This window comes from Scyliorhinus canicula, chromosome 12 (assembly GCF_902713615.1).
Source record: "Scyliorhinus canicula chromosome 12, sScyCan1.1, whole genome shotgun sequence".
Lineage (NCBI taxonomy): Eukaryota > Metazoa > Chordata > Chondrichthyes > Carcharhiniformes > Scyliorhinidae > Scyliorhinus > Scyliorhinus canicula.
In genome coordinates this window covers 145,917,955-145,942,325 of record NC_052157.1, presented here as the reverse complement: position 1 = coordinate 145,942,325, position 24,371 = coordinate 145,917,955, and the positions used below count along the sequence as shown (strand labels likewise).

At 50.1% G+C, this 24,371-nt stretch overlaps 1 protein-coding gene across 1 annotated transcript in view; it reads left to right on the top strand.

Annotated features, from left to right (window-relative positions):
• Window positions 1-24,371, top strand: part of hnf1ba (HNF1 homeobox Ba) — a 120,947-nt gene that overhangs the window by 81,404 nt on the left and 15,172 nt on the right. The window contains 2 exon segments of the mRNA XM_038813106.1: window positions 3,442-3,636; window positions 14,907-15,025. Coding sequence (XP_038669034.1) covers window positions 3,442-3,636; window positions 14,907-15,025 — 314 coding nt within the window.

Sequence of the window (24,371 nt, the reverse complement as noted above, 5' to 3'; positions counted from 1 at the left end):
TGCTATAATGGAGGGTGACATTTTGTCAGCTGCTTTTTTTTTTTTGCTTTGCAGTGAGAGGTGCACAATGTTCTGGGAACCTGGGTTAGCAGGTGCTTATGTTTATTGATGAGGGATTTGCTACGGGGCTGTTGGCCTTGCTGGCAAAATGGATACACCATGTTGTGTGGCATTGAGCCCATACAGACGAGTAAGGTTACAACGGTCGACCCTCTATCTCGACTTGGTTCACTGGACTATAGATCAGAGAGGAGTCATGCTCAGGGGGAGTATGTGTCTCTTCTGTTTAAAAATTTTTGTTAGTGTACCCAATTCTTTTTTTCCCAATGAAGGGGCAATTTAGCGTGGCCAATCCACCTACCCTGCACATCTTTGGGTTGTGGGGGGTGAGACCTACACAAACACAGGGAGAATGTGCAAACTCTACACGGTCAGTGACCCGGGACCGGGATCGAACCCGGGCCCTCGGCGCCGTGAAGCAGCAGTGCTAACTACTGCGCCACCATGCTGCCTGGGTTTTTTTTGCTGTCATTTGTTTGCTGGGTATGGGTGACACCGAACAGGCTGTAGTTGTTGTATATCCTCAGCAACCCTGAGAAGCTAACGGTGGGGGTCTTCACCTTCAACTGTGGTCCTCGCTCTCACCACGGTGCTAAGGGACAAGCAATAAAGGACCGACAAGATATGTGACCAAGCCGTGAAGGTTTGTCACTTGGAGGGGAATATGGAGATGAGAGTGTTTCCATTATTTTGTTTCCCTCCTCAGCAGCACAGGACAAGGAACTAGGAGGCACAGTAACCATGATTGATTGCTGCTTTGTACTGTTAACATAGTTTCAAATGCACCAGTGGTGGAGACAGGAGGTATTGAGTCTGCTGGCAGGCAGCACAGTATTCAGCTATTCAATCAGATTAGCCAAACACGATTTGCCTCTTATAAACCTGTGCTCAAATGTTTGGGATGCTTGTGCTTCAGGTACAAGTGCTTTGAAGCCTGGAAACAGCATTGAATACAGTATTAGTAGCCCTAACTCCACCCGACTGAATTTACCCTGATAATTGGCATCAGAATCTCTGCACAAAACAGCAGAGCAATCTGATCAGTCAGCCACTGGATCATTCTTCAGTGGCTACTGCTGGGAGGTGCACACGGGCGGACATCAGCTGAGAATGGGATCAGGGTTGGCTGTGGTACTTTTGAGTAGACTACCAGGGCTCACTCCCCAGGCTCACACAAGAGCAGAGGTATTCTGAGAACTCTCAGCACCCAAGAAATTATTTGCAATCCCAGTCGGGGATTTGCTTGGCCTGAGTATGGAGGTTGACACCTGTCTCCCTGAACTGTACTACAGCCTGTCGAGCAAGACTCTGAACCAGGACCCTTGTCTACCATCAACTCTTGGCTTCAGCAGAGAGGGAAAAAAATCAACCCACCCATTCTTGGTATTAGTGTAATAAACCTTCTTCGAACTGATTCTAATGCGTTTACATCTTTCCTTAAATAACGAGACCAATGCTATACAAAACCCTCCAGAAGATCTGCATGAAGGCCTTTCTTTGCACCAGGAAGTTGTAGCATTAATGAGGACTCAAGTCTCGATCTGACTCCCAAGCAAAACAGTGGGCGGGATTTACCGACCAATCCGCTGCCAGCGGGATTTTCCCGTTGTCAACGGCATTTCCTGTTGTTTGCATTCCTTGTTGCCGGGAAACCCGTGGTGAATAAAATGGGACCAAAATATTCCGCCAGTGGGAACAGCCGGTAAATTCTGCCCAGAGCTCTCTCCTCAGAGAAAATCATATGAGGCGATGGATTCTCATTCAAAACCCAACAGGTTCACTCATTGCCCTTCAGGAAAGAGAATCTGCCATCTCTACCTGGTCTGACCTGCTGTACACCATAGTGTGCACTTCATAGTTGACTCATAGTGGCCTTTGAGGTGACCCAGTAAGCTACTCACACAGCACGTAGGAGTAACAGTCAGTGTTGTCTTGTCAGCATTATTAACACCCCAAGAACATGATGTGAATATCACAGAGACCATTCAGAGTATCAAAGAATCCCTAAAGTGCAGGAGGCCATTCAGCCCATTGGGTCTGCACTGACCCTCTGAAAGAGCACCCTTGCTAGGCCCACTCCCTCCCCCCACCCCCATAACCCCACCTAACCTGCACATCTTTGGACTGTGAGAGGAAACCAGAGCACCTGGAGGAAACCCACGCAGACACATGGAGAAAAAGCTGGAATTTAACCCGGGACCCTGGGGCTGTGAGGCAGCAGTGCGAACTACTGTGCCACCGTGCCGCCCCGTTCAGCCTTTCACAATCCATCCACCCAGTGAAATCCACGCGACATGATCCATCGTCAACCAGATGATTCCCAGATTTACTCTAGCTGAAGTTTTTGAACTGGAGGGAAGTCAATGCTCAGTCAAGAAAGAGGAGCTAGGGCAGCACGGTGGCACAGTGGTTAGCCATCAGTGGTTAGCATTGCTGCCTACGGCGCTGAGAATTCTGCCATTCCTCAGTTGGCACTTGAAGTCCACAACCTCTTCTAGTTCTGTGCCAGTTGTCAATCTGATGACTGCGTTGAGTATCTGAATCAAGATACCGAATGAAAATTAGAAACAGCATCCATTTCAGCACCAAACCCTGAGGCACCTCACTCAGATCCTCAATCATTATGTTATAGCTTAAAGGTCGGTGAAGGCTTGTGAGAGTGTTTTCTGCTTAAATTGCCCAACCCGCCACGGTGGGATTATGAATTTAAGTTCTTATCCAGGCTTTGGGATTGCTGGACCATTAATATTACCGCTAGGTGACCCTCCCCCCAACGTCACTTGCTTCATTCAGGTGTTAGTTGATATTAAACCACTAACACCAATTGTGGGATTTGAATTCATTTCCCATTGTCTAGGTCTCTGCATTGTGTCTCCGACAGCATTACCGCTACGCTATCATGTCCCGTGCCCCTGCGCGACACTTTCTAACAGCTTTTTCCCGTTTCCTTTGAACAGATGGGCAATGGAGGATGGCCTTAGACATTCCCTTCAAGTGGCAGCACGGCAGCACAATTGGATAGCACTTCACAGCGCCAGGGTCCCAGGTTCGATTCCCGGCTGGGTCACTGTCTGTGCGGAGTCTGCACATCCTCCCCGTGTGTGCGTGGGTTTCCTCCGGGCGCTCCGCTTTCCTCCCACAGTCCATAGACGTGCAGGTTAGGTGGATTGGCCATGATAAATTGCCCTTAGTGACCAAAAAGATTAGGAGGGGTTATTGGGTTACAGGGATAGGGTGGAAGTGATGGGCTGAATGGCCTCCTTCTGCACTGCATGTTCTATGTCTGATAACTGTGCACATTCAACTTGGATGAGTTCTTTATTAAAAGCTTCTGCTGAGGATATTGATGTTATTCTCTGTTTTCTTTTTTTCCCTCTGCAGGTATAAGCACATCCCAGGGGCAGAGTGTCCCTGTTATAAACAGCGTCACAGCAGGCAGCCTGGCAGCTTTACAACCTGTGCAGTTTTCACAGCAACTCCACAGTCCACATCAGCAGCCAATCATGCAGCAGTCCCAGAGTCACATGTCACAGCAACCCTTTATGGCCACGGTGACCCAACTGCAGAACTCTCACAGTAAGACGTCGTCATGGCTCAGTGTGGGAGGCTGGGTGTTCAATATAAAAGAAAATGGGCCTAACAGTGTAATGAAAGACGGATGATTAATTGTTTTAAATCCGTGCCAGCGTGCAACCTCTTCTGCCTAGCTACCGACCAAAGTCACACACAAATGGAGGGAGCTGCGGCGATTTTTAAAAATCGCCTTCACTTTGGATAAAATGCATAGTTTGGGCTCGGTTTCACATTCCTGTCGCTGGCTGGAATGCTTTATTTTCTATTCTGAAAAGCGAAATTGGGATTTTGTCCTCCCCGTGGAGTCTCCCCCATCACTACTGTAAAATGGATTTCCTCAAGGTCCCGGTCGAAGTCACTCCCAGAACGTCCTGGCTGTATCCTTGGTGCTGGGGGCTGGGGGTGGGGGGGGGGGGGGGTGGTGGGGGGGGGGGGGAGGGGGGTTGTATGACAAGGAGGGCATTTATTTTTTTAAAATAATTTTTATTGAAAAATTTTGAATTTATACAACAACATCGAACCATAATAAAATACCAACAATAACAATAATGATAGCAATCATAAACATTCGCCCCTCCTCAATGAACAACACAACATATTAACAACAACTTAAATTAACACATTGTTAAGTTACATAACCGTAGAGGGAAAAAAAATATAACCTATAATAAGGAACCCTCCCCCCCCGCCACCCCACCCCCCGGTTGCTACTGCTATTGACCAAGATACCTATCTTTGAGCCAGGAAGTCCAGAAAAGGCTGCCATCGTTTATAGAACCCTCGTATTGATCCTCTCAGGGCAAATTTGACCCTCTCCAATTTTTTTTTTTTTTAAATACTTTTTATTGGAATTTTTTACAGAAAATATAAAATATAACAACAAGTATAGCAACAAGCAGTAATATGCAACTAACAGCCCCATAACACCCACAATTCCCCCCATACCGTAACATCACATGTATCACACTCCCCCCACCCCCCCCCAACAAGAGAACTTAACCATAAATTTAAATTAAATAAATCAAATTTAAATAAAATAAGCAAACATAATCAACGTCCCACCCCCCCCGGGTTGCTGCTGCTGCTGTCCCCGTACCCTATCGTTGAGCCAGAAAGTCGAGGAAAGGTTGCCACCGCCTAAAGAACCCTTGCACCGATCCTCTCAGGGCGAATTTAACCTTCTCTAGCTTAATGAAGCCCGCCATGTCATTGTTCCAGGTCTCCACGCTTGGGGGCCTCGCGTCCTTCCACTGTAGCAAAATCCTTCGCCGGGCTACTAGGGACGCAAAGGCCAGCACACCGGCCTCTTTCGCCTCCTGCACTCCCGGCTCTACCCCAACCCCAAAGATCGCGAGTCCCCATCCTGGCTTGACCCTGGATCCCACCACCCTCGACAGCGTCCTCCCCACCCCCTTCCAGAACTCCTCCAATGCCGGGCATGCCCAGAACATATGGGCATGGTTCGCTGGACTCCCCGAGAACCTGACACACCTATCTTCACCCCCAAAGAACCTACTCATCCTCGTCCCAGTCATGTGGGCCCTATGCAGCACCTTGAATTGGATGAGGCTAAGCCGCGCACACGAGGAGGAAGAATTTACCCTCTCCAGGGCATCAGCCCATGTCCCGTCTTCGATCTGTTCCCCCAGTTCCCCCTCCCACTTCGTTTTCAGCTCCTCTACTGACGCCTCTTCCACCTCCTGCATAAGCTTGTAGATATCGGATATCTTCCCCTCGCCGACCCAGACCCCCGAGACCACCCTGTCACTCACCCCCCTCGCGGGGAGCGCAGGGAATCCCTCCACCTGCCGTCTAGCAAACGCCTTTACCTGCAGATATCTAAACATGTTTCCCGGCGGGAGCCCAAATTTCTCCTCCAACTCCCCCAGGCTCGCAAACCTTCCGTCGATAAACAGGACCCTCAGCTGTCTAATGCCCGCTCTATACCATCCCCGAAATCCCCCATCCATGTTCCCCGGGATGAACCAATGGTTGCCACCCAATGGAGCCTCCATCGAGCCCCCTGTTTCCCCCCGATGCCGTCTCCTGGTCCGAAATCGCTATGGCCGAATACTCGGCATCCTGCACCCTCGGGATCAATCCCCTGCTCAGGACAAAAAAGTCTATCCAGGAATAAACCCTATGGACGTGAGAGAAAAAGGAATACTCCCGCGCTCTCGGTCTCCCAAACCTCCAGGGATCCACCCCTCCCATCTGGTCCATGTATCCCCTCAGCACTTTGGCCGCCGCCGGTCTCCTACCCGTCCTTGAACTGGACTGGTCCAATGTGGGATCCAGCACTGTGTTAAAATCTCCCCCCATGATCAGGCCCCCTGCCTCCAGGTCCGGGATGCGGCCCAACAATCGCCTCATGAAGCCAGCATCATCCCAATTCGGGGCATATACGTTCACCAGCACCACCTTCTCTCCCTGCAGCCTACCCCTCACCATGATATATCTGCCCTCCTTGTCCGACACCACCTCAGCCGCCTCAAACGCCACCCTCTTCCCCACTAGAATTGCCATCCCCCGGTTCTTCGCGTCCAATCCTGAATGATAAACCTGCCCCACCCACCCCTTCCTCAGACGGACCTGGTCCGCCACCTTCAGGTGGGTCTCCTGGAGCATAGCCACGTCCGCCTTCAACCCCCTTAGATGGGAGAACACCCTGGTTCTCTTAACCGGCCCGTTCAGACCCCTCACGTTCCAGGTAATCAGCCGGATCAGAGGGCAACCCGCCCCCCTCCCCCACCGACTAGCCATAGCTTGGTAGATGTTCGCCCCAGGCCAGCACACCCCGCTCGACCCGTTCCCAGCGCCGGCCCTAGGGTTGCTGGCGCCCCGGGCAAGCTGAACTTCGGCGCCCTTCGGGGGGGGGGGGGGGGGCCCGGGGGGGGGGGGGGGGGGGGGCGGGGCCGGGGGGGGGGGGGGGGGGGCGGGCTGGGGGGGGGGGGGGGGGGGCGGAGGGGGCCCGAGGGGGGGGGGGGCGGAGTGACCACCGGCGAGCCTGGATCCATCCGCCATGTTTGTGCGGGGCGGCCTGAGGGAGGGCGGCCACCGCGCATGCGCTGGTTGGCACCGGCCCAACTGCGCATGCGCGGGACCCGAGTCTTTTACGCGGCGCCGGGTCTCTGACGCCGGTCACGCACTCCTTCATGGCGCCCCCAGCACATGGCGCCCCGGGCGACTGCCCGAGTTGCCGGTACCTTGAGCCGGCCCTGCCCGTTCCCCATGGCGATAGCGCCTCTCCTCTTCCCCCCCGGCCCCCATCGGCTCCTTCCTAGTCGTTCCAGCAGCAACCCGGTATCCCCCCCCCCCCCCCCAGGCTAGGACCCCTCCTAGCCGCGACGCACCCTCCATGGTACTTCCGTGAGTCAGCTGACTTCTGCTGACCCCGGCAGCTCCCGCCAAAACCTATCCCCTACCCTCTCCAATTTTATAAATCCCGCCATGTCACTGATCCAGGTCTCCACACTTGGAGGCCTCGCATCCTTCCACTGTAGCAGAATCCTCCGCCGGGCTACTAGGGACGCAAAGGCCAGGACACCGGCCTCTTTCACCTCCTGCACTCCCGGCTCCACCGCAACTCCAAAAATCGCGAGTCCCCACCCTGGTTTGACCCTGGATCCAACCACCCTCGACACCGTCCCCGCCACCCCCTTCCAGAATTCTTCCAGTGCCGGGCATGCCCAGAACATATGGGCATGATTCGCTGGACTCCCCAAACACCTAGTGCACCTGTCCTCACCCCCAAAGAACCTACTCATCCGAGTCACAGACATATGGGCCCGGTGCAGCACCTTAAATTGGATGAGACTAAGCCTCGCACATGAAGAGGAAGAGTTGACTCTCTCCAAGGCATCCGCCCACGTCCCATCCTCTATCTGCTCCCCTAGTGCCCCCTCCCATTTAGCCTTCAGCTCCTCCACTGACGACTCCTCCACCTCCTGCATTACCTAATAAATGTCAGACACCTTCCCCTCTCCTACCCACACCCCCGAAAGCACTCTGTCCATCGCCCCCCCACGAGAGCAGCAAAGGGAATTCCTCTACCTGTCGCCTAGCAAACGCCTTTACCTGCAAGTATCTGAACATGTTCCCTTGGGGGAGGCCAAATTTATCTTCCAGTTTCCCCAGGCCCGCAAACCTCCCGCCAATAAACAGGTCCCTCAATTTACTGATGCCCACCCTTTGCCACCCCCTATATCCCCCATCAGTGTTCCCCGGGATGAACCGATGGTTGCCACCCAATGGAGCCTCCATCGAGCCCCCTGTTTCCCCCCGATGCCGTCTCCACTGTCCCCAGATTCTTAGGGTCGCCGCCACCACCGGGCTCGTGGTATTCCTCTTAGGAGAGAGCGGCAACGGTGCCGTTGCCAAGGCACCCAGGCTCGTACCTCTACATGACGCCATCTCCATTCTTTTCCATGTCGCCCCCCACCCCCATCACCCATTTACGCACCATTGACACATTGGCTGCCCAATAGTACCCCAAAAGGTTGGGCAGCGCCAGCCCGCCTCTATCCCTCCCTCGCTCCAGGAAAACCCTTTTCACTCTCGGAGTCCCATGTGCCCACACAAAGCTCAAGATACTGCTAGTCACCCTCCTAAAGAAGGCCCTGGGGATGAAGATGGGCAGGCACTGAAAGAGGAACAAGAACCTCGGAAGCACCGTCATTTTGACGGACTACACCCTCCCCGCCAACGACAATGGCAGCATGTCCCACCTCTTGAACTCCTCCTCCATCTGATCCACAAGTCTGGTGAAATTATGCTTGTGAAGAGTCCCCCAGTCCCTGGCCACCTGCACCCCCAGGTACCTAAAACTCTCCCCTGCCCTCGTAAGTGGGAGCCTACCAATTCCTTCCTCCTGGTCTCCAGGGTGCACCACAAACACCTCACTCTTGCCTAAATTTAGTTTATAGCCTGAAAAGGTCCCAAACTCAGCTAACAGCTCCATCACCCCCGGCATCCCTCCCACCCACATACAGTAACAGGTCATCGGCATACAATGGCACCCTATGTTCCTCCCCACCTCACACCAAACCTCTCCACCTCCCTGAATCCCTCAATGCCATTGCCAACGGCTCGATTGCCAATGCAAACAACAAGGGGGACAGGGGGTAACCCTGCCTGGTCCCTCGGTAAAGCCGGAAGTACTCCGACCTTCTCCCATTCGTGGCCACACACACCATCGGGGCCTCATATAGCAGCCTCACCCATCTAATAAACCCTTCACCAAATCCAAACCTCCCCAACACCTCCCATAAGTACCCCCACTCCACTCTATCGAAGGCCTTCTCCGCATCCAGCGCCACCACTATCTTAGACTCCCCCTCAATCGCCGGCACCATGATGACATTCAACAATCTCCGCACATTCGTGTTCAGCTGCCTTCCCTTCACAAAACCTGTCTGGTCCTCGTGCACAACCCCTGGCACACAGTCCTCTATCCTGGTGGCCAGGATTTTTGCCAGCACCTTGGCATCCACATTGAGGAGAGATATGGGCCTGTATGAACCACACTGCTGGGGGTCCTTGTCCCTCTTTAAGATTAACAAAATCAGCACCCGCGACATCGTCGGGGGCAAAGTCCCCCCTTCCCACGCTTCATTAAGTGTCCGCACCAGCAAGGGGCCCACTAGGTCCACAAACTTTTTATAAAATTCCACCGGGAACCCATCCGGCCCAGGCGCCTTCCCTGACTGCATCTGCCCAATCCCCTTAACTAGCTCCTCCAGCTCAATCGGCGCCCCCAGCCCCTCCACCTGCTCCTCCTGCACCTTCGGGAAAGAAAGCCCATCGAGAAACCTCTCCATTCCCTTCCTCTCCACTGTTGGCTCCGACCGGTACAGTTGCCCATAAAAGTCCTTGAAGGCCTCATTCACCTCTACCCTCTTCCGCACCACATTCCCACTCTTGTCTCTCACTCCAGCAATTTCCTTAGCCGCATCCCGCTTGCGGAGCTGATGAGCCAGCATCCTACTCGCCTTTTCACCATGTTCGTACACTGTCCCTTGTGCCTTCCTCCACTGTGCCTCCGCCTTTCTAGTGGTCAGCAAATCAAACTTAGCCTGTCGGCTGCGCCTCTCCCCCAACAGTCCCTCCTCTGGTGCCTCTGCGTACCTCCTGTCTACCTCCAGCATCTTTCCCACCAGTCTATCCCTCTCACTTCTCTCGCTCCTCTGCCTGTGTGCCCGGATGGATATCAGCTCCCAACGAATCACTGCCTTCAGGACTTCCCAGACCATCCCCACCTGGACCTCCCCCGTATCATTCACCTCGAGGTACCCCTCAATACTTGCCCGGACCCTCCTACACACCTCCTCCTCCGCCAACAACCCCACATCCAACTGCCACAACGGGCGCTGGTCCTGCACCTCCCCCATCTCCAACTCTATCCAATGTGGAGCGTGGTCGGAGATTGTAATGGCCGAATACTCGGCCTCCTCCACTCTCGGAATCAGTCCCCTACTCACCACGAAGAAGTCTATCCGAGAATAAACCCTATGTACGTGGGAGAAGAAAGAGTACTCCCGTGCCCTCGGCCTCACAAACCTCCATGGGTCCACCCCTCCCATCTGGTCCATAACCCCTCTCACCAGGAGGGCATTTGAGATCAAGTATGAAGCTGGCCACCCTGTTGTAAGAGGAATTGGACCAGTGCTCTTCTGAAAGGGAAGGGTTGGTATTCTGGAAGGTTGAAGTCAAATGGGTCGAGGGGTTTGCCACATCCAAACATAAGATTTGCGACGTTGCTAAGCTCCCCCCATCCGGCCACAACATTAGGCAAACTACGACAAGCCAAACTCCAGCATATGGCAGGGCTAGGGCCCAGGCCCCTGGTTTCCCAAATATGAGTTAAGTGGCATATTTTTTTTACATGGTAGGATTTGCTGGAGCTGATTTTGAAAATACAACTCACACTGTGACCTTGGTGAAATCTTTATGAGGTAAACCTCAGACTCCGGCAGGATTAGAGGCCGAAACCAATATAACAATAAAGCTGCTCATACGTAATTTCATTCTGTGTTATATGAACCGTATCAAAATTGAGTCAGAAATGTATCTGTGCCAATACTTCGCCTCCGCCTGCAATTAGGTCGCGTCGGCCGTCGGGCTGTCGCTTCATGTGGTTGCCACTAGATGGATCTGTGCAGTGAGGGCAGGGAATCTCTATCCAGACTCCCACCTCCATCTTGTGTAAATAAAAAATATTCCCCAGCCAACTGCAAATAATGTCAAGGGAATTTATTAATATTATACAAAGATATAAATATTTTAACATCTGACCTGTGTTTGGGTTGACACCCCTTTCCTCCTCTTTCTATGGCCTCTTTCTGTGATGTAAATGTCTCTGATTTGTCCTTCTCCCCCCCGACTTATTCCTTCAATGTTGTGGAGTCAAAATCCGAGAACTCCCAAGAGCTATGTGGATGGACCTTCACCATATGCTTCGCAGTGGTTCAAGAAGGTGACTCACCACCAGCTTCTCAAGGACAATTGGGCATGGGCAATAAATGCTGGCCTCACTACGGCCATCAACATTCTGAAGAATTATTAATATAAAATGGAAACTTGTTTTTAAGAAGGATTTTCTTTGCCTGGCAAGCATTAGTGGCCAGCTTTCCAGTTAATAGAAACCTTGATTCATCAAATAACACAGTGACACAATCGATCCTCCCCGTGTGTGCGTGGGTTTCCTCCGGGTGCTCCGGTTTCCTCCCGCAGTCCAAAGATGTGCAGGTTGGGTGCATTGGCCATGATAAATTGCCCTTAGTGTCCAAAATTGCCCTTAGTGTTGGGTGGGGTTACTGGGTTATTGGGATAGGGGGAGGTGTTGACCTTGGGTAGGGTGCTCTTTCCAAGAGCCGGTGCAGACTCGATGGGCCGAATGGCCTCCTTCTGCACTGTAAATTCTATGACCCTGCCAATATTTGACACAAAAATTATGTTCCCAATTCCTGACTCTCTCTGGACATCAGTGACTCTCTGCTTACTCAGCCAAGTGTCCACTGGGAATCTAGACAGTGACTGTTGTAGGTTTTCCTATCTTAGGTGGCATCAGAGTCAAGCCCAGGATTCTCACCCTGTGTTCCAATGTGACTAGGCAAAAAAACCTGAGGCTGATTATTATCACCTCCGCCCTGAATTAATTTATAGCATAGACCCATCACCATCTCCCCTCAATTGAAATCAGATAGCACAGCGCTGACTGTTTATTGCTACGGTGTATGAGATTGTGCCTCACATTAACCGCGATACCTGAAATAAATCAACTCTCATATTTACTTCCGGATTTTATTGAAGTTTAAAAAAATATTTATTGTTGAAAATAGACTTTTCTTTAATATGTGCAGTGGCAATACTGCTTCCTTGAGACAAGGTGGGAGCTGTCTATTGCTTGGGAAATGGTTGTGGACTAGGAGGAGATGTAGCTGCATAATTCACATCAGGAGTGAGACAGACAGGCACCCCTCCCAAACACCAGGGCCAGCTAGAGAGATTGGAATGAAATGGCGAGGAAGGTCTAATGGCTTTGCACCTCTTGTGTTTCTCTTAATGTTCTTTCAACGTTAAAAGTGAGGCACCACCTTCACGCAAAGTGTTTGAAAATTCTTATTTTGTTCCTTTGCCATTACGCATCGTGAGTCATGACACAAATCGTGATGGTGTTCTAAAGCAAATAATGTTCTGCTGAACAACTAAAGCTTTGTCACGCACTTCCTCATGAATGAAGGTGCATGAACAGGAAGGCCTGTGCGCATGGCCCTTTAATTAATGTGGCTGACATTGTAACGAGATGTATGATAATAAGACGCACCTCACAATTTTAAGCAGCGACTTCTACGTAACTCTCAATAGGCAAACAGGCTTACCTTAGTGTTAGGCCCATAACTTAAAATCAATCTTTTTTATTTCTTCTATGCAGAAAATGTATTTTTCTCTCCTAATAAATGCTTGAGGTCCACTGGAGGTGTGGTTCAAGGCTTTTTGAAAAGAAGTCTCTTCCTTTCACACAACACGGAACTGATGGAATTCTTCAAAAGAGGAAGGCCATCAACTTGTTAAAATCAGTTCCTGTTGGTTCAGAAGACATCACCGGTCAGTCACTATCGCCTGATGACAGAGAACAGTCCGTCCTCTTAATGACCCAGAATGGCAGAGAAACTCTCTACCTCCGCTGAAACTGGCAGCAATTTCCAGCATTCCGACATGTGCAGAATGACACAGAAATCTAGTGATTCAATGCTCTTTCATATAGCGTAATTTGGAAGTTCCCGTAGACGGCAATCTCCGTTTGAGTCATGAATTGGTGGGAACTTCCATTCTAATGCAATCGGTTTCACTGAGTAAATCCTGGGAAAAGTTGCACCTTGTTGAATAAGGGGTAACAAAGCTTGTATTAGGGTGCTGAGTTCACTGTTACTTATGAACACCCTCACTAGCCCTGAAAAGCTATTATATCTGCCATATTTCTCTACAATGTTGAAGATTTCCACATGTTATCAGAAACAGAATTTTAGCATTTATTTTAAGAGTTTGTTTATCTTCATTGTAGCTTGCACCTTAATCTAATCATAGGGCGTGATTTTCCACGCAATGCATTGCGCGTTTCAGAGTGACGGAGGTAGCCTGCCACTGGCTGGGGGCGGGTTATTCTGCTCCCGCCATTGTAAATGGGTTTTCCGTTGAACGCACCCGCTGTGGGGGTGAGCCATCGGCAGAACTGGAAGATCCCCCCCCCCCCCACACAACGTGAACTGGAAGGTTCCGGCCACAATAATTCATTTCACTTTCTGAAGTTTTAAATTAAAAGTGAAGGGATTAAGTGGGTCACTGTCCGTGTGGAGTTTGCACATTCAAGTGGGTCACCGTCCGTGTGGAGTTTGCACATTCTCCCCGTGACTGCGTGGGTTTCAACCCCACAACCCAAAGGTGTGCTGGTTAGGTGGATCGGTCACACTAAATTGACCCTTAATTGGAAAAATAATAATTGGGTACACCAAATTTAAAATAAAAAGCGAAGGGATTAAATGGTTTCCTAGTTTGCCATGTGAATACTTCAATGTGATAGGTCACTTGTCCTACTTGCTGACACTCTTGCTGCTGCATGCCATGTAACACGGCGGCAAATTGAAACAGAGAGGAAAACCACATCACAGTAATCACCAGACCTCTGTGCACAGCTTTCTTCAAGGTCACCGGCAGGCACCCTTGTTTTGCTCCTGACCACAAAATCCGGGTCAATATGTTTTGGGTAACAAACGCTATGCATGGATAACCTATGGGTAAGGATCACCTTCTTGGGCAATACTTTCTTAAGTTTGTTCATTTCAGCAAAGCCTCCCATTCCCCTGTGCGTTAAGCGCCAACATTGAGGGCGCTCAAATTTCTAAACCTCAGACCTCCAGATCCAATATTGTGGGGAACATGCTGTGGGGAATAGGGGATGGTTTAGCACACTGGGCTAAATCGCTGGCTTTGAAAGCAGACCAAGGCAGGCCAGCAGCGTGGTTCAATTCCCGTACCAGTCTCCCCAAACAGGTTCTAAAATGTGGCGACTAGGGGCTTTTCACAGTAACTTCATTTGAAGCCTACTCGAGACAAGAAGCGATTTTCATTTCATTTCATTTTGAGCAGGCAGCTGATGTCCTTCATTGCATCGGGCACTCCCCAGTAGATTATCAGCCCCAAATGTTTCACTTGTAGCATTTGGAAAATGGATTGTTTATCTCGTTTTGGGGGAACCTACCCCAATTCCTTTTGCCTAAAACAAAATGCAGTTAAAGGGCAGAAGCGGCCACTCGTGGAGTGGGGATGGGTGGATTTCAAATCTTAAAAAACTTCAATCCAGAACGTCTGACATATTGGTTGCACCAGAGGGAGAGGAGAATATTGAAGTGGGGAGGAAAGATTTGTCTGATGTTTGTAGGGTAAAATGGGTTGGTAACAAATCAGTGCACCATTCATAGAGGGCTTGGCTTCCTTGTTCACTGAAGTTAATGACGGGAACAGGCTACCAATTTCCTATGAGCCCATCTCCTACTATTGGTGTGGTCCAGACTCCCCTCTGCTGCTTGGCAACTGAACATGTATTAATGTGGAAGAATTGTATCCAATTTTCATTGCGATAGGGTATCCGAATTAGTCTTTATTCTGTTGCACCATGGAACACGCACAGATTATGAAAGCTTTGTTAGTTTGCGGATTCGGCGTTGATGAAGGTGTCACATGTCTAACACTGCTGTTTTGTTTTGGTTTCCTTCCAGTGTACGCACACAAACCAGATCCCCCCCAGTATTCCCATACCACACGTTTCCCATCAGCCATGGTCGTCGCGGACACGGGCAGCATCAGTGCACTAGCGAGCATGTCCTCGAGCAAGCAGGTAACTTGAGTGAAGCAATGGCAGTAGCTGCTGAAAGTGACAGTATTGGCTGTCAATCTTTGACCTTTAGAAACCCTGTTCTCGGGTGAATGTTAACGCGTTGCGGGTAAACATAGGCTGCGATTGAGGCAAAGTTCCGGGTCTGAATGTTGCATATAACTGTTCTATTTATTTCTTAATACTGAACAACTGTTTTGAATCAAGGGCCGACTTGATCTAAACTTTTAAGATCCTGAGGGGTATTGACAGGATGGACGTGGAGAGTATGGTTCCTCTTGAGGGAGAATCTAGAACTGTTCACTGTTTAAAAATAAAGGGTCGCTCATTTAAGCCAGCGATAGGAGTCATTTTTACTCTCAAAGGGTCGTGAACTCTCTTCTTAAAAAGGCAGTGGAAGCATATTGAATATTTTTAAGGCAGAACTAGATTGGTTCTTGATTAATAAGGGGGGTGAAAGATTATCGGGGGTGAGCAGGAATGTGGGTTGAGGTTACAATCAGACCAGCCGTGATCTTATTGAATGGTGAAGTTCGAGGGGCCGAATGGCCTACTCCTGCTCCTAATTCGTATGTATGTTTGCATGTAATTTATTCCTTAAAATGCAAGGCCTGAATAGACTGATTGACTCAACACCCTTTCCTACTGCCTCGATTTTAAAATTCTCATCCTTGTTTTCAAATCCCTCCCTGGTCTTGCCCTTTCCTAATTCTGTTACCTCCTCGAGCCTCACAGCCCGCTGTGATCCCTGAGAATCCCCAAATTGAATTGCTCCAACATTGGGTGATTCTGCCTTCAGGGCCCCTAAACTCTGAAATTCCAACCTTGAATCTGTCTGCCTCTAACTTCTTCTTAAAATCAGGGGCGGAATTCTCCGATCCCCCGCAGAGTCAGGGAATCGCCCAGGGCCGGCGTAAATCCCGCCCTCACCGTGGCCGGAATTCTCTGCCACCCGGGAATCGGCGGGGTGGGAATCGCGCCCCGCCGGTCGGCAGGCCCCCCGCACCAGTCGGCAGGCCCCCCGCGGTGATTCTCCGGCCCGCAGTGGGCCGAAGTCCCGCCGCTGTCAGGCCTCTGCCGCCGATGTGGTTTAAACCACCTCTGTGCCGGTGGGAGCAGGCGGCGCGAGCGGGCCCCAGGGTCCTGGGGGAGGCGCGGGGCGATCGGACCCCGTGGGAGGGTGGGAGGGCCTGTGCCGTGGGGGCACTCTTTTTCTTCCACGGCCTCCACCATGGCGGAGGCGGAAGGGACCCCCTCCACCGCGCATGTGGTGATGTCAGCGGCCGCTGACGCTCCGGCGCATGCGCGGACTCACGCCGACTGGCGAAGGCCTTTCAGCCAGCCCCAACGCCAGCCGGCGTGGAGCCAAAGGCCGTTGGCACCAGTCGGCGGAGCGGGAGACACTCCGGCACGGGCCTAGCCCTTAAAGGTGCCAAGAATTCCGCACCTTTGGGGAGGCCCTACGCCAGAGTGGTTGGCGCCACTCCGCTACGCCGGGACCCCCCGCCCCGCCGGGTAGGGGAGAATACCGCCCCAGGTTCCTAACAAACTTTGCATCACCTTCCTATTATCTACTTCTCTTGCTCGATGTCAGATTTTGATTGGTAACACCTCCGGAATGCTTTAGTCTGTTAAAGATGTCATAAATTTTTTTTAAATTTGGAGTATTCCCAATTAAGGGGCAATTTAGCATGGCCAATCCACCTACCCTGCACATCCTTTTGGGTTATGGGGGTGAGACCCACGCAGACACGGGGAGAATGTGCAAACTCCACACGGACAGTGACCTGGGGCCGGGATCGAACCTGGGTCCTCAGCGCCGTGAGGCAGCAGTGCTAACCACTGCCACCGTGCCACCCGTTGAAGATGTTATATGAGGCTGTTGTTGTTGAATGTGTTAACCGCAGGAGTAAAAGCCTTCAGTCCATCCAACACGCTCCATCATTTCGGTTCTCACTTTACTGAATAATATTTGAAGAGTTGACCATTCCCGATCAGTATTCTACATTACACATTGCTGTTTATTGAGTCAGTTTATTGGGGTGTGTCGTAAGAAACAAGATGTGGGGGGGGTGGTTGTAGTTCGGTCAGTCGGCTGGATGGCTAGCATGTAGGTCATTCCCTGTTCCAAATGAGGTAGCCTCGGGACGTGCCTTCCTCATCCTGCCCTGTGGAAGAATTCCTGCATAAGCCATGGCTCAGAAACCTTCGGAAAGTGGAGGTTGTTAACCGGGCAAGAGAAGAAGCGGATGTTTTCACAATAACACAGTCTCCTGTTTAAGATGAGTTGCACAGTTTTTGTGGGTGATACAATGGCAAAGGTACTGGATGAAGAAGGAGGATTTTGGATGTGGGTCGTCAGGAGGCACTCAGCTGTACGGTCCTAGAAGCAGCTACTCAGTGTCCATTATCCATAGCGCGTGAGGCAGAGACTCTCTGAGGAGCTAAAGAAAACAAAAAAGCTTTGAATTATTTTCCTGTTTTTACAAAAATCTATTTTTGTCCCGCCCCCTCTCTCGTCCATTATGTGTCTTGCTGGGATCTGATTCCACAATGGAATTGCACAAATGCCCCTTCTCTGTCTGGGAGCCTGATCCAATACCGTCCTGATCAGAAGTTATGGGCCTGTTGGGTGGGTGCTCAGTGCTGGTAGAATTGTCTATCCAACTATTCCTGGTATTGAGCTGCACATCAGGAAACCAGAGAGAATCTGTCCTCTGATTCTACCTTATGCCAGTTGACAATTCAGTTAAAGAGTAACTATAGGAGGTCTTGTGGCGCAGTGCTTGCTCCCGCTACTGCTCCAGCAGCTCCGGGTTCCAGTCCCAACTGCCCGGACTTGTTTGCCCCCGTCTAGCTCAGGAACCCTCCCACCACTTCCTCCCACCACTCGCCAAAGTGTAAAGAACAGTGCGTGGATGTGAAGTTACGCTCAAAAAAAGTATGCCTTAATTTTACAATGGAGAACCATGGAACTTATCTCCAATTGGTGGCAATGGATCAATCAGAAGTCGAGAGCATTGAACTCAACATATGTGACTCAATTATCAGCCACTGTGAGAGTAGGAGTGGGTGCGACCCCCCCCCAGTATAATAGGTAATCAAAGTTCCACTCCAAACTCGGCAAATATTGGTCCTAATGTAACCTTACATCCTGATGTATCTCAGATTACTGGCTGCTTTCCTGAAAATTTAGAAAATGTGATGGATAGAGTTATTTCTAGATTACATATATATGGGTATTGTACCCGCCATTCTTGATTTATTGCCATGGCAGCCACCTATGGGAGTGAGATGGGTGCAATCTGCTGGTCATGTGATGAATCCTCACTGAATATACTCAGGTCAGAGTTGGCAACTTATGGGATTCAGGCCGATGCCACTAAGCCACTGTGCTCTTTGTTTTTGGAATTATTGCATGGTGGTTAGCATAAATGCTTCACAGCTCCAGGGTCCCAGGTTCGGTTCCCGGCTGGGTCACTGTCTGTGCGGAGTCTGCACGTCCTCCCCGTGTGTGCGTGGGCTTCCTCCGGGTGCTCCGGTTTCCTCCCACAGTCCAAAGATGTGCGGGTTAGGTGGATTGGCCATGCTAAATTGCCCGTAGTGTCCTAAACAGTAAGGTTAAGGGGGGGGGGGGGGGGTAGTTGGGTTACGGGTATAGGGTGGATACGTGGGTTTGAGTAGGGTGATCATTGCTCGGCACAACATCGAGGGCCAAAGGGCCTGTTCTGTGCTGTACTGTTCTATTGTATAATATTTACCACCTGCATATATCTCTATGAAATCCCTCTCCGTATTCTGCAGCATCACTGGCTCTGTAACCTCCTCCTGTTTAGCACAGGGCTAAATCGCTGGCTTTGAAAGCAGACCAAGGCAGGCCAGCAGCACGGTTCGATTCCCGTATCAGCCTCCCCGAACAGGCGCTGGAATGTGGCGACTAGGGGCTTTTCACAGTAACTTCATTTGAAGCCTACTTGTGACAATAAGAGATTTTCATTTTCATTTTCATTTCCATTCTGATAACCCCTTCAAGATCAATGCATTCCTCCAATTCTAGCCTCTTACACGTTACCGTTATCACTCCACCATTGGAGGCCATGCCTTCAGTTACCACAGCTCTGGAATGCCCTCTCTAAATCATTCTGCCACTCTCTTCTGCATGAAGGCACTCCTTAAAACCAATTTATTCGATCAAACTTTTGTTCACCCGTCCTAATGTCTCCTTGTGTGGCTCGGAACCAAGTGTTATTGGGTAATGCTCCTGCACAGTGCCTTGTGACGTCTTCTGGTGGCCCGGTTTGTGAATCACTCCTTATATCCTTACATGATCACCCACTAAAGGAGCAAAAGTAAGCTGAGAAAGCATGAAAGCCGTACTACAATGAGATCAATGAGATTGTAAAGTCATCAGGAGCTTGGTCAACATCTACTTCGCAAGTCCCCGAAATAAGGCATGAGATTTTATACCCATTGCATTAAAATTGTACCTTTTCCTCAGATCTATGCAGGTGGAATGGTGCAATGAAGGCACTCCATGTAGAAAGTGATTTCACCTGAAGCAAACGGCAAGCTCCACATCCCAGTCCTCCACTAACTGTGCCACACCCACCAGTTAGAAAACACAGAGCTGCCTTGTTTCCTTCGGATATTTCGCTGAGTGCAGTCAGTACCTGTCAGCATGATAATTGATGGTGGCCTTTCACAATTCTGTGTTTATTTGCTTTTTCCATGAACCAATATGATTTTCAGCATGCAAATCTGCACACCTTTTTTCCACTGGATTCACCCACCTTGACCGGCGGTCACAATCGCGCTCTTCACTCAGCTGTTTGCTAATTAATGACTTTGTCCCATCACAGTCTCCTTCCTCCGTCGAATTCCCCCACCCCCACCTCCCTCCCACTCACACCTTTTCCCTGGAATTGTTTAAAAACGATTCCAGTTCTAATGAAATGTCATTGACCTGAAACATTGGGCAGGATTTTTCCCATGGGTTTCAAGACCCCCACAGTCGGGTTCAAATAGAGGTCAGGAAGCCCACCCTGTGTGGAGAACAACCATTCACCTGCCGATTGTCCTCGAATTGGGCGATTAGTGGCCAGAGATTGGCTCGCTGCCCAATTAAGCATGGTGGGTGAGACTCAAAGCTTATTTTTTTGGAAAATATTTTATTAAGGCGTTTGTAAAAATGTTTCTCAAAGCTGGAGGACCAATAGGAAGCTGCCTTGAACTGAAGAAGCAAAAACTGGTCTTTCAGGATATTTGAGAGCAAGAGAGAGGGTGTGCCCTAAGATGAAGGTGTCCCCTCTCCAACTCTTTAAAACAAAAGTAGACCATGCGACCATTGTGTGGGGAGGGTCCTTCCACAGGCCAGCTTGTGGATGCCTCTATGTCTCCCTGGTATGCTGGATCCCAGCCTGCCAATGGCAGTGCCATCTGCAAGATGCACTGCAGCAACTCACCAAGGCCCCTTCGATGGCACCTTCCAAACCTGCGACCACCGTCACCTACAAGGACAGTAGCTACATAGACACCAGCACCTGCACATTCCCCTCCAAGCTGCACACCATCCTGACCGAGACTGTGCATTCATCGTCAACTGAGTTAGAATCTGGGAATTCCCTTCCTAGCAACTGTGAGGGTGTATTTACACCACATGCACTGCAGTGGTTCAAGAAGGCATCTTATTACCACCTTCTCAAGCGCAATTCGGGATGGGCCATAAATATCAGCAAAGCCCACAACCGATGAACTCGAATCAAGAGAAAACCTTTGACTTAAGTGAAAACGGAAAGCTCATGTTTGCTGACATTCTAATCATCACCAAGTCACTTAACCTATTTATCAATATAAATCCTGCACTGAGCACACACTATCTGGTAACATATCTTACACCTTGTTGGCATGATTTCTGGTTACACTCTTCAGTTAACAATTCCTACTGTAAACTTATTGGTGAACATTTTCCATTTGATTTTCCCATGTCAACAGTTAAGTTATTGTAGCAGACTAGGTAGGTGTGTAGAAGGTGTTTCTGAAACGCCTCTCTCAAATCTGTCATCATCTTGTTTATAAATTAAACACTTACTTCCATCAACTGAGTGGGCAAAGCCAAGGGCAGTTTACAAGTATAGTTTATGCTGACTGACCTGCAATAATCAACTGCGGATTGTGCCCTTACGTAGATTCAGCACTGACAGCCCAGAAAATGCTGCTCGTGATATTGATGCGTTATTACGTAAGAAATAGGAGCAGGAGGAGGCCATTTGGCCCCTCAAGCCTGCTCCACCATTCAGGAAGGGCCTGGCTGATTGGATTGTGGCTTTCATTGCTCTTTACTGCCTGCCCCCCTCGCCCATAGTCCTTGACTCACTTTGTAGATCAAAAGTCTGTCTAACTCCGCCTTGAATGTATATATATATATATATACAATGGCCCACTATCCACCTCTTTCTGGGCTAGTAAAATAAATTCCTCCTCATCTCCATCTTAAATGGGAGACTCCTTGGGCATGATTTTACTAAATGGAACAAAGTCCCATAGCGAGTGCGCTTAGCCACATGTTTCACCACGCTTGCAATGCCAGAACTCTTCAGGTGTAGCAAAAGATCGGGACAGCATTTTTAAACGACATCCTGATCTCCTAGGCCCCCGAAACGACCCCCTGATTCCCCCCCCACCCCAAGCCCCAACACACTATGGGAGGGTCTCCACCACCCCCCAGCACCCAAGCAGGGCACCCCCGGCCCGATCGCACCCACACAAAAATTGCCAGCTGGGCACCTTGGCTGTGCCCCGCCAGCCGGCAGTGGCACTTGGGAACCTGGCACCCAGGTGGCACCAGCAGTGCCAGGGTACCACCCTGCTCCTAGGGCATGCATCTGGAAGCCTCTGATCCCGTGGGAGACCCTTCGCGAGTGTCGTTCCGTCTGGTTCCCGTTTCTGGAGAGCGGTACTGAATAGCACTCGGCTGAGTGCTTCACCCTCTTCACCCAAAGGGTTGTGAATCTATGGAATTCCTTGCCCAGTGAAGCAGTTGAGGCTCCTTCATTACATGTTTTTAAGGTAGAGATAGATAGTTTTTTGAAGAATAAAGGGATTAAGGGTTATGATGTTCGGGCTGGAAAGTGGAGCTGAGTCCACAAAAGATCAGCCATGATCTCATTGAATGGCGGAGCAGGCTCAAGGGGCCAGATGGCCTACACCTGCTCCTAGTTCATATGTTCTTATGTTCTTATGAGATCTCGGAGGTAGATCCTACGCCCCATGTAACTAGGGAATCTGCATGTTAAAGTGAGACTAGCTGTCTCGGTTTAATATGCAGATTTTCTAAAAGGTGATCCCGCCCGTTAGATCTCTTGTGGCGTTGCAGGCTGGGTACATCCCGGGTGCTGGCTTTCATCGGCCACGCTGCGCTGCGGCGAGCTGCCTTTCGGGCCCAGCGTGGCCATAAATTATGCCCCTTATTTTTAAACTGTACTCCCTAGTTCGAGATTTCCCCCATGAGAGCAAACATCCTCTCACCATCCACCCTGGATGGTGTCAAACTCCCTGAGAATCTTCCGAAGTTTCAATAAAATTTCCTCTTGTTCTTGTAAACTCCAATGGGTACGGACACAAACCCTTGCTTCATAAGACCGCCATATTTGGTGTTAACACATTTGATGTTCTTGTGTCCAATACAAGTGTGTTCACTCATTCGTTAACTGTGCACTAATATTCACTAACAGTTCTTTCACGACCACGTCAATTAATCAGTGTAGGATTCAAACACATTAAAGCACCAACAGAAGAGCTGCTCTGTGGGATAAAACACGCTGACTGGAATGACGCCGCTCTAAAAAATCTCCACGGGGTAGAAATTTCAAGAAGTACTGGATTTGTAGTGCGGTTTGGAGGGTGAAATAGCTCTTGGGTACTCATTACCATGTATTTCCAAACAAGAGAGCGAAAAAAGACAACGGCTCTGAGCCCCTGTTCAGCCATACACGTTCATTATTTACTGTCACAGTTTCCTTTATTTCTGTCCTTTTTGCCACACTGAAGGATTTGCGGCAAAATGGTAGAAAATCCCTGCATTCGGATACAAAGGCCTTCACAAAAAAGTGGTGAGCATTCATTTGAAGAGGGAACTGGGTAGTGGTCTTGGTGACATGCTTCAGCTCACTTCATGTCACAATGCTGCATGTTTGCAAACAAGCGAAAGCCTTCCCTGACTGTAGCAATATGTAAACTCATTTTGTTGTTTCACAGCGACACGGTAGCACAGTGGTTAGCAGTGTTGGCGCACAGCGCCAGAGCCCCGGGTTCGATTCCCGGCTTGGCACTGTGTGTGTGGAGTCTGCTCGTTCTCTCCCCCTGCCTGCGTGTATTTCCTCCGGGGTGCTCTGGTTTCCTCCCACAAGCCCCGAAAGACGTGCTGTTAGGTGAATTGGACATTCTGAATTCTCCCTCTGTGTACCCGAGCAGGCGCCGGAGTGTGGCGACTAGGGGATGTTCACAGTAACTTCATGGCAGTGTTAATGTAAGCGTACTTGTGGCACTAATAAAAGACCATTATCCCACACCTGGTGGTGCACAAGGCAGATTTTCATCTGTTCCCATAGCAAGGTTTTTCCCAGAACAGGTGACTAGCTAGTCACCAGAGGGACACCACTCCACATTGAGCATGGCTGTCCGTGACTCTCACCCACTCTTACCACCTGCCATTGGTAAGGATTTTACATGTGACACGCAACCCGTTTGGGTGTGTTATGAACGCACCTTCATTGGCCATCAAAGTCCTGGGGTGGTACTTGAACCCGGAACCTTTGGCTCAGAGGCAGGGATGCTAACCCACTGTGCCACAAGCCTGCCTAGGGGCGTGGGTTTCCTCCGGGTGCTCCGGTTTCCTCCCACAGTCCAAAGATGTGCGGGTTAGGTGGATTGGCCATGCTAAATTGCCCGTAGTGTCCTAATAAAAGTAAGGTTAAGGGGGGGTTGTTGGGTTACGGGTATAGGGTGGATACGTGGGTTTGAGTAGGGTGATCATGGCTCGGCACAACATTGAGGGTCGAAGGGCCTGTTCTGTGCTGTACTGTTCTATGTTTAGCTCACTGAGCTAAATCGCTGGCTTTTAAAGCAGACCAAGCAGGCCAGCAGCACAGTTCGATTCCCGTACCAGCCTCCCCGGACAGGCGCCGGAATGTGGCGACTAGGGACTTTTCACAGTAACTTCATTGAAGCCTACTCGTGACAATAAGCGATTTTCTTTTCATTTCATTTCATTTATGCCGTGACACATCATTATTCCAGCAGCATCACACTTCCATTTATTGAATAGCTCAAAGAGCATCACACAATGGAATAC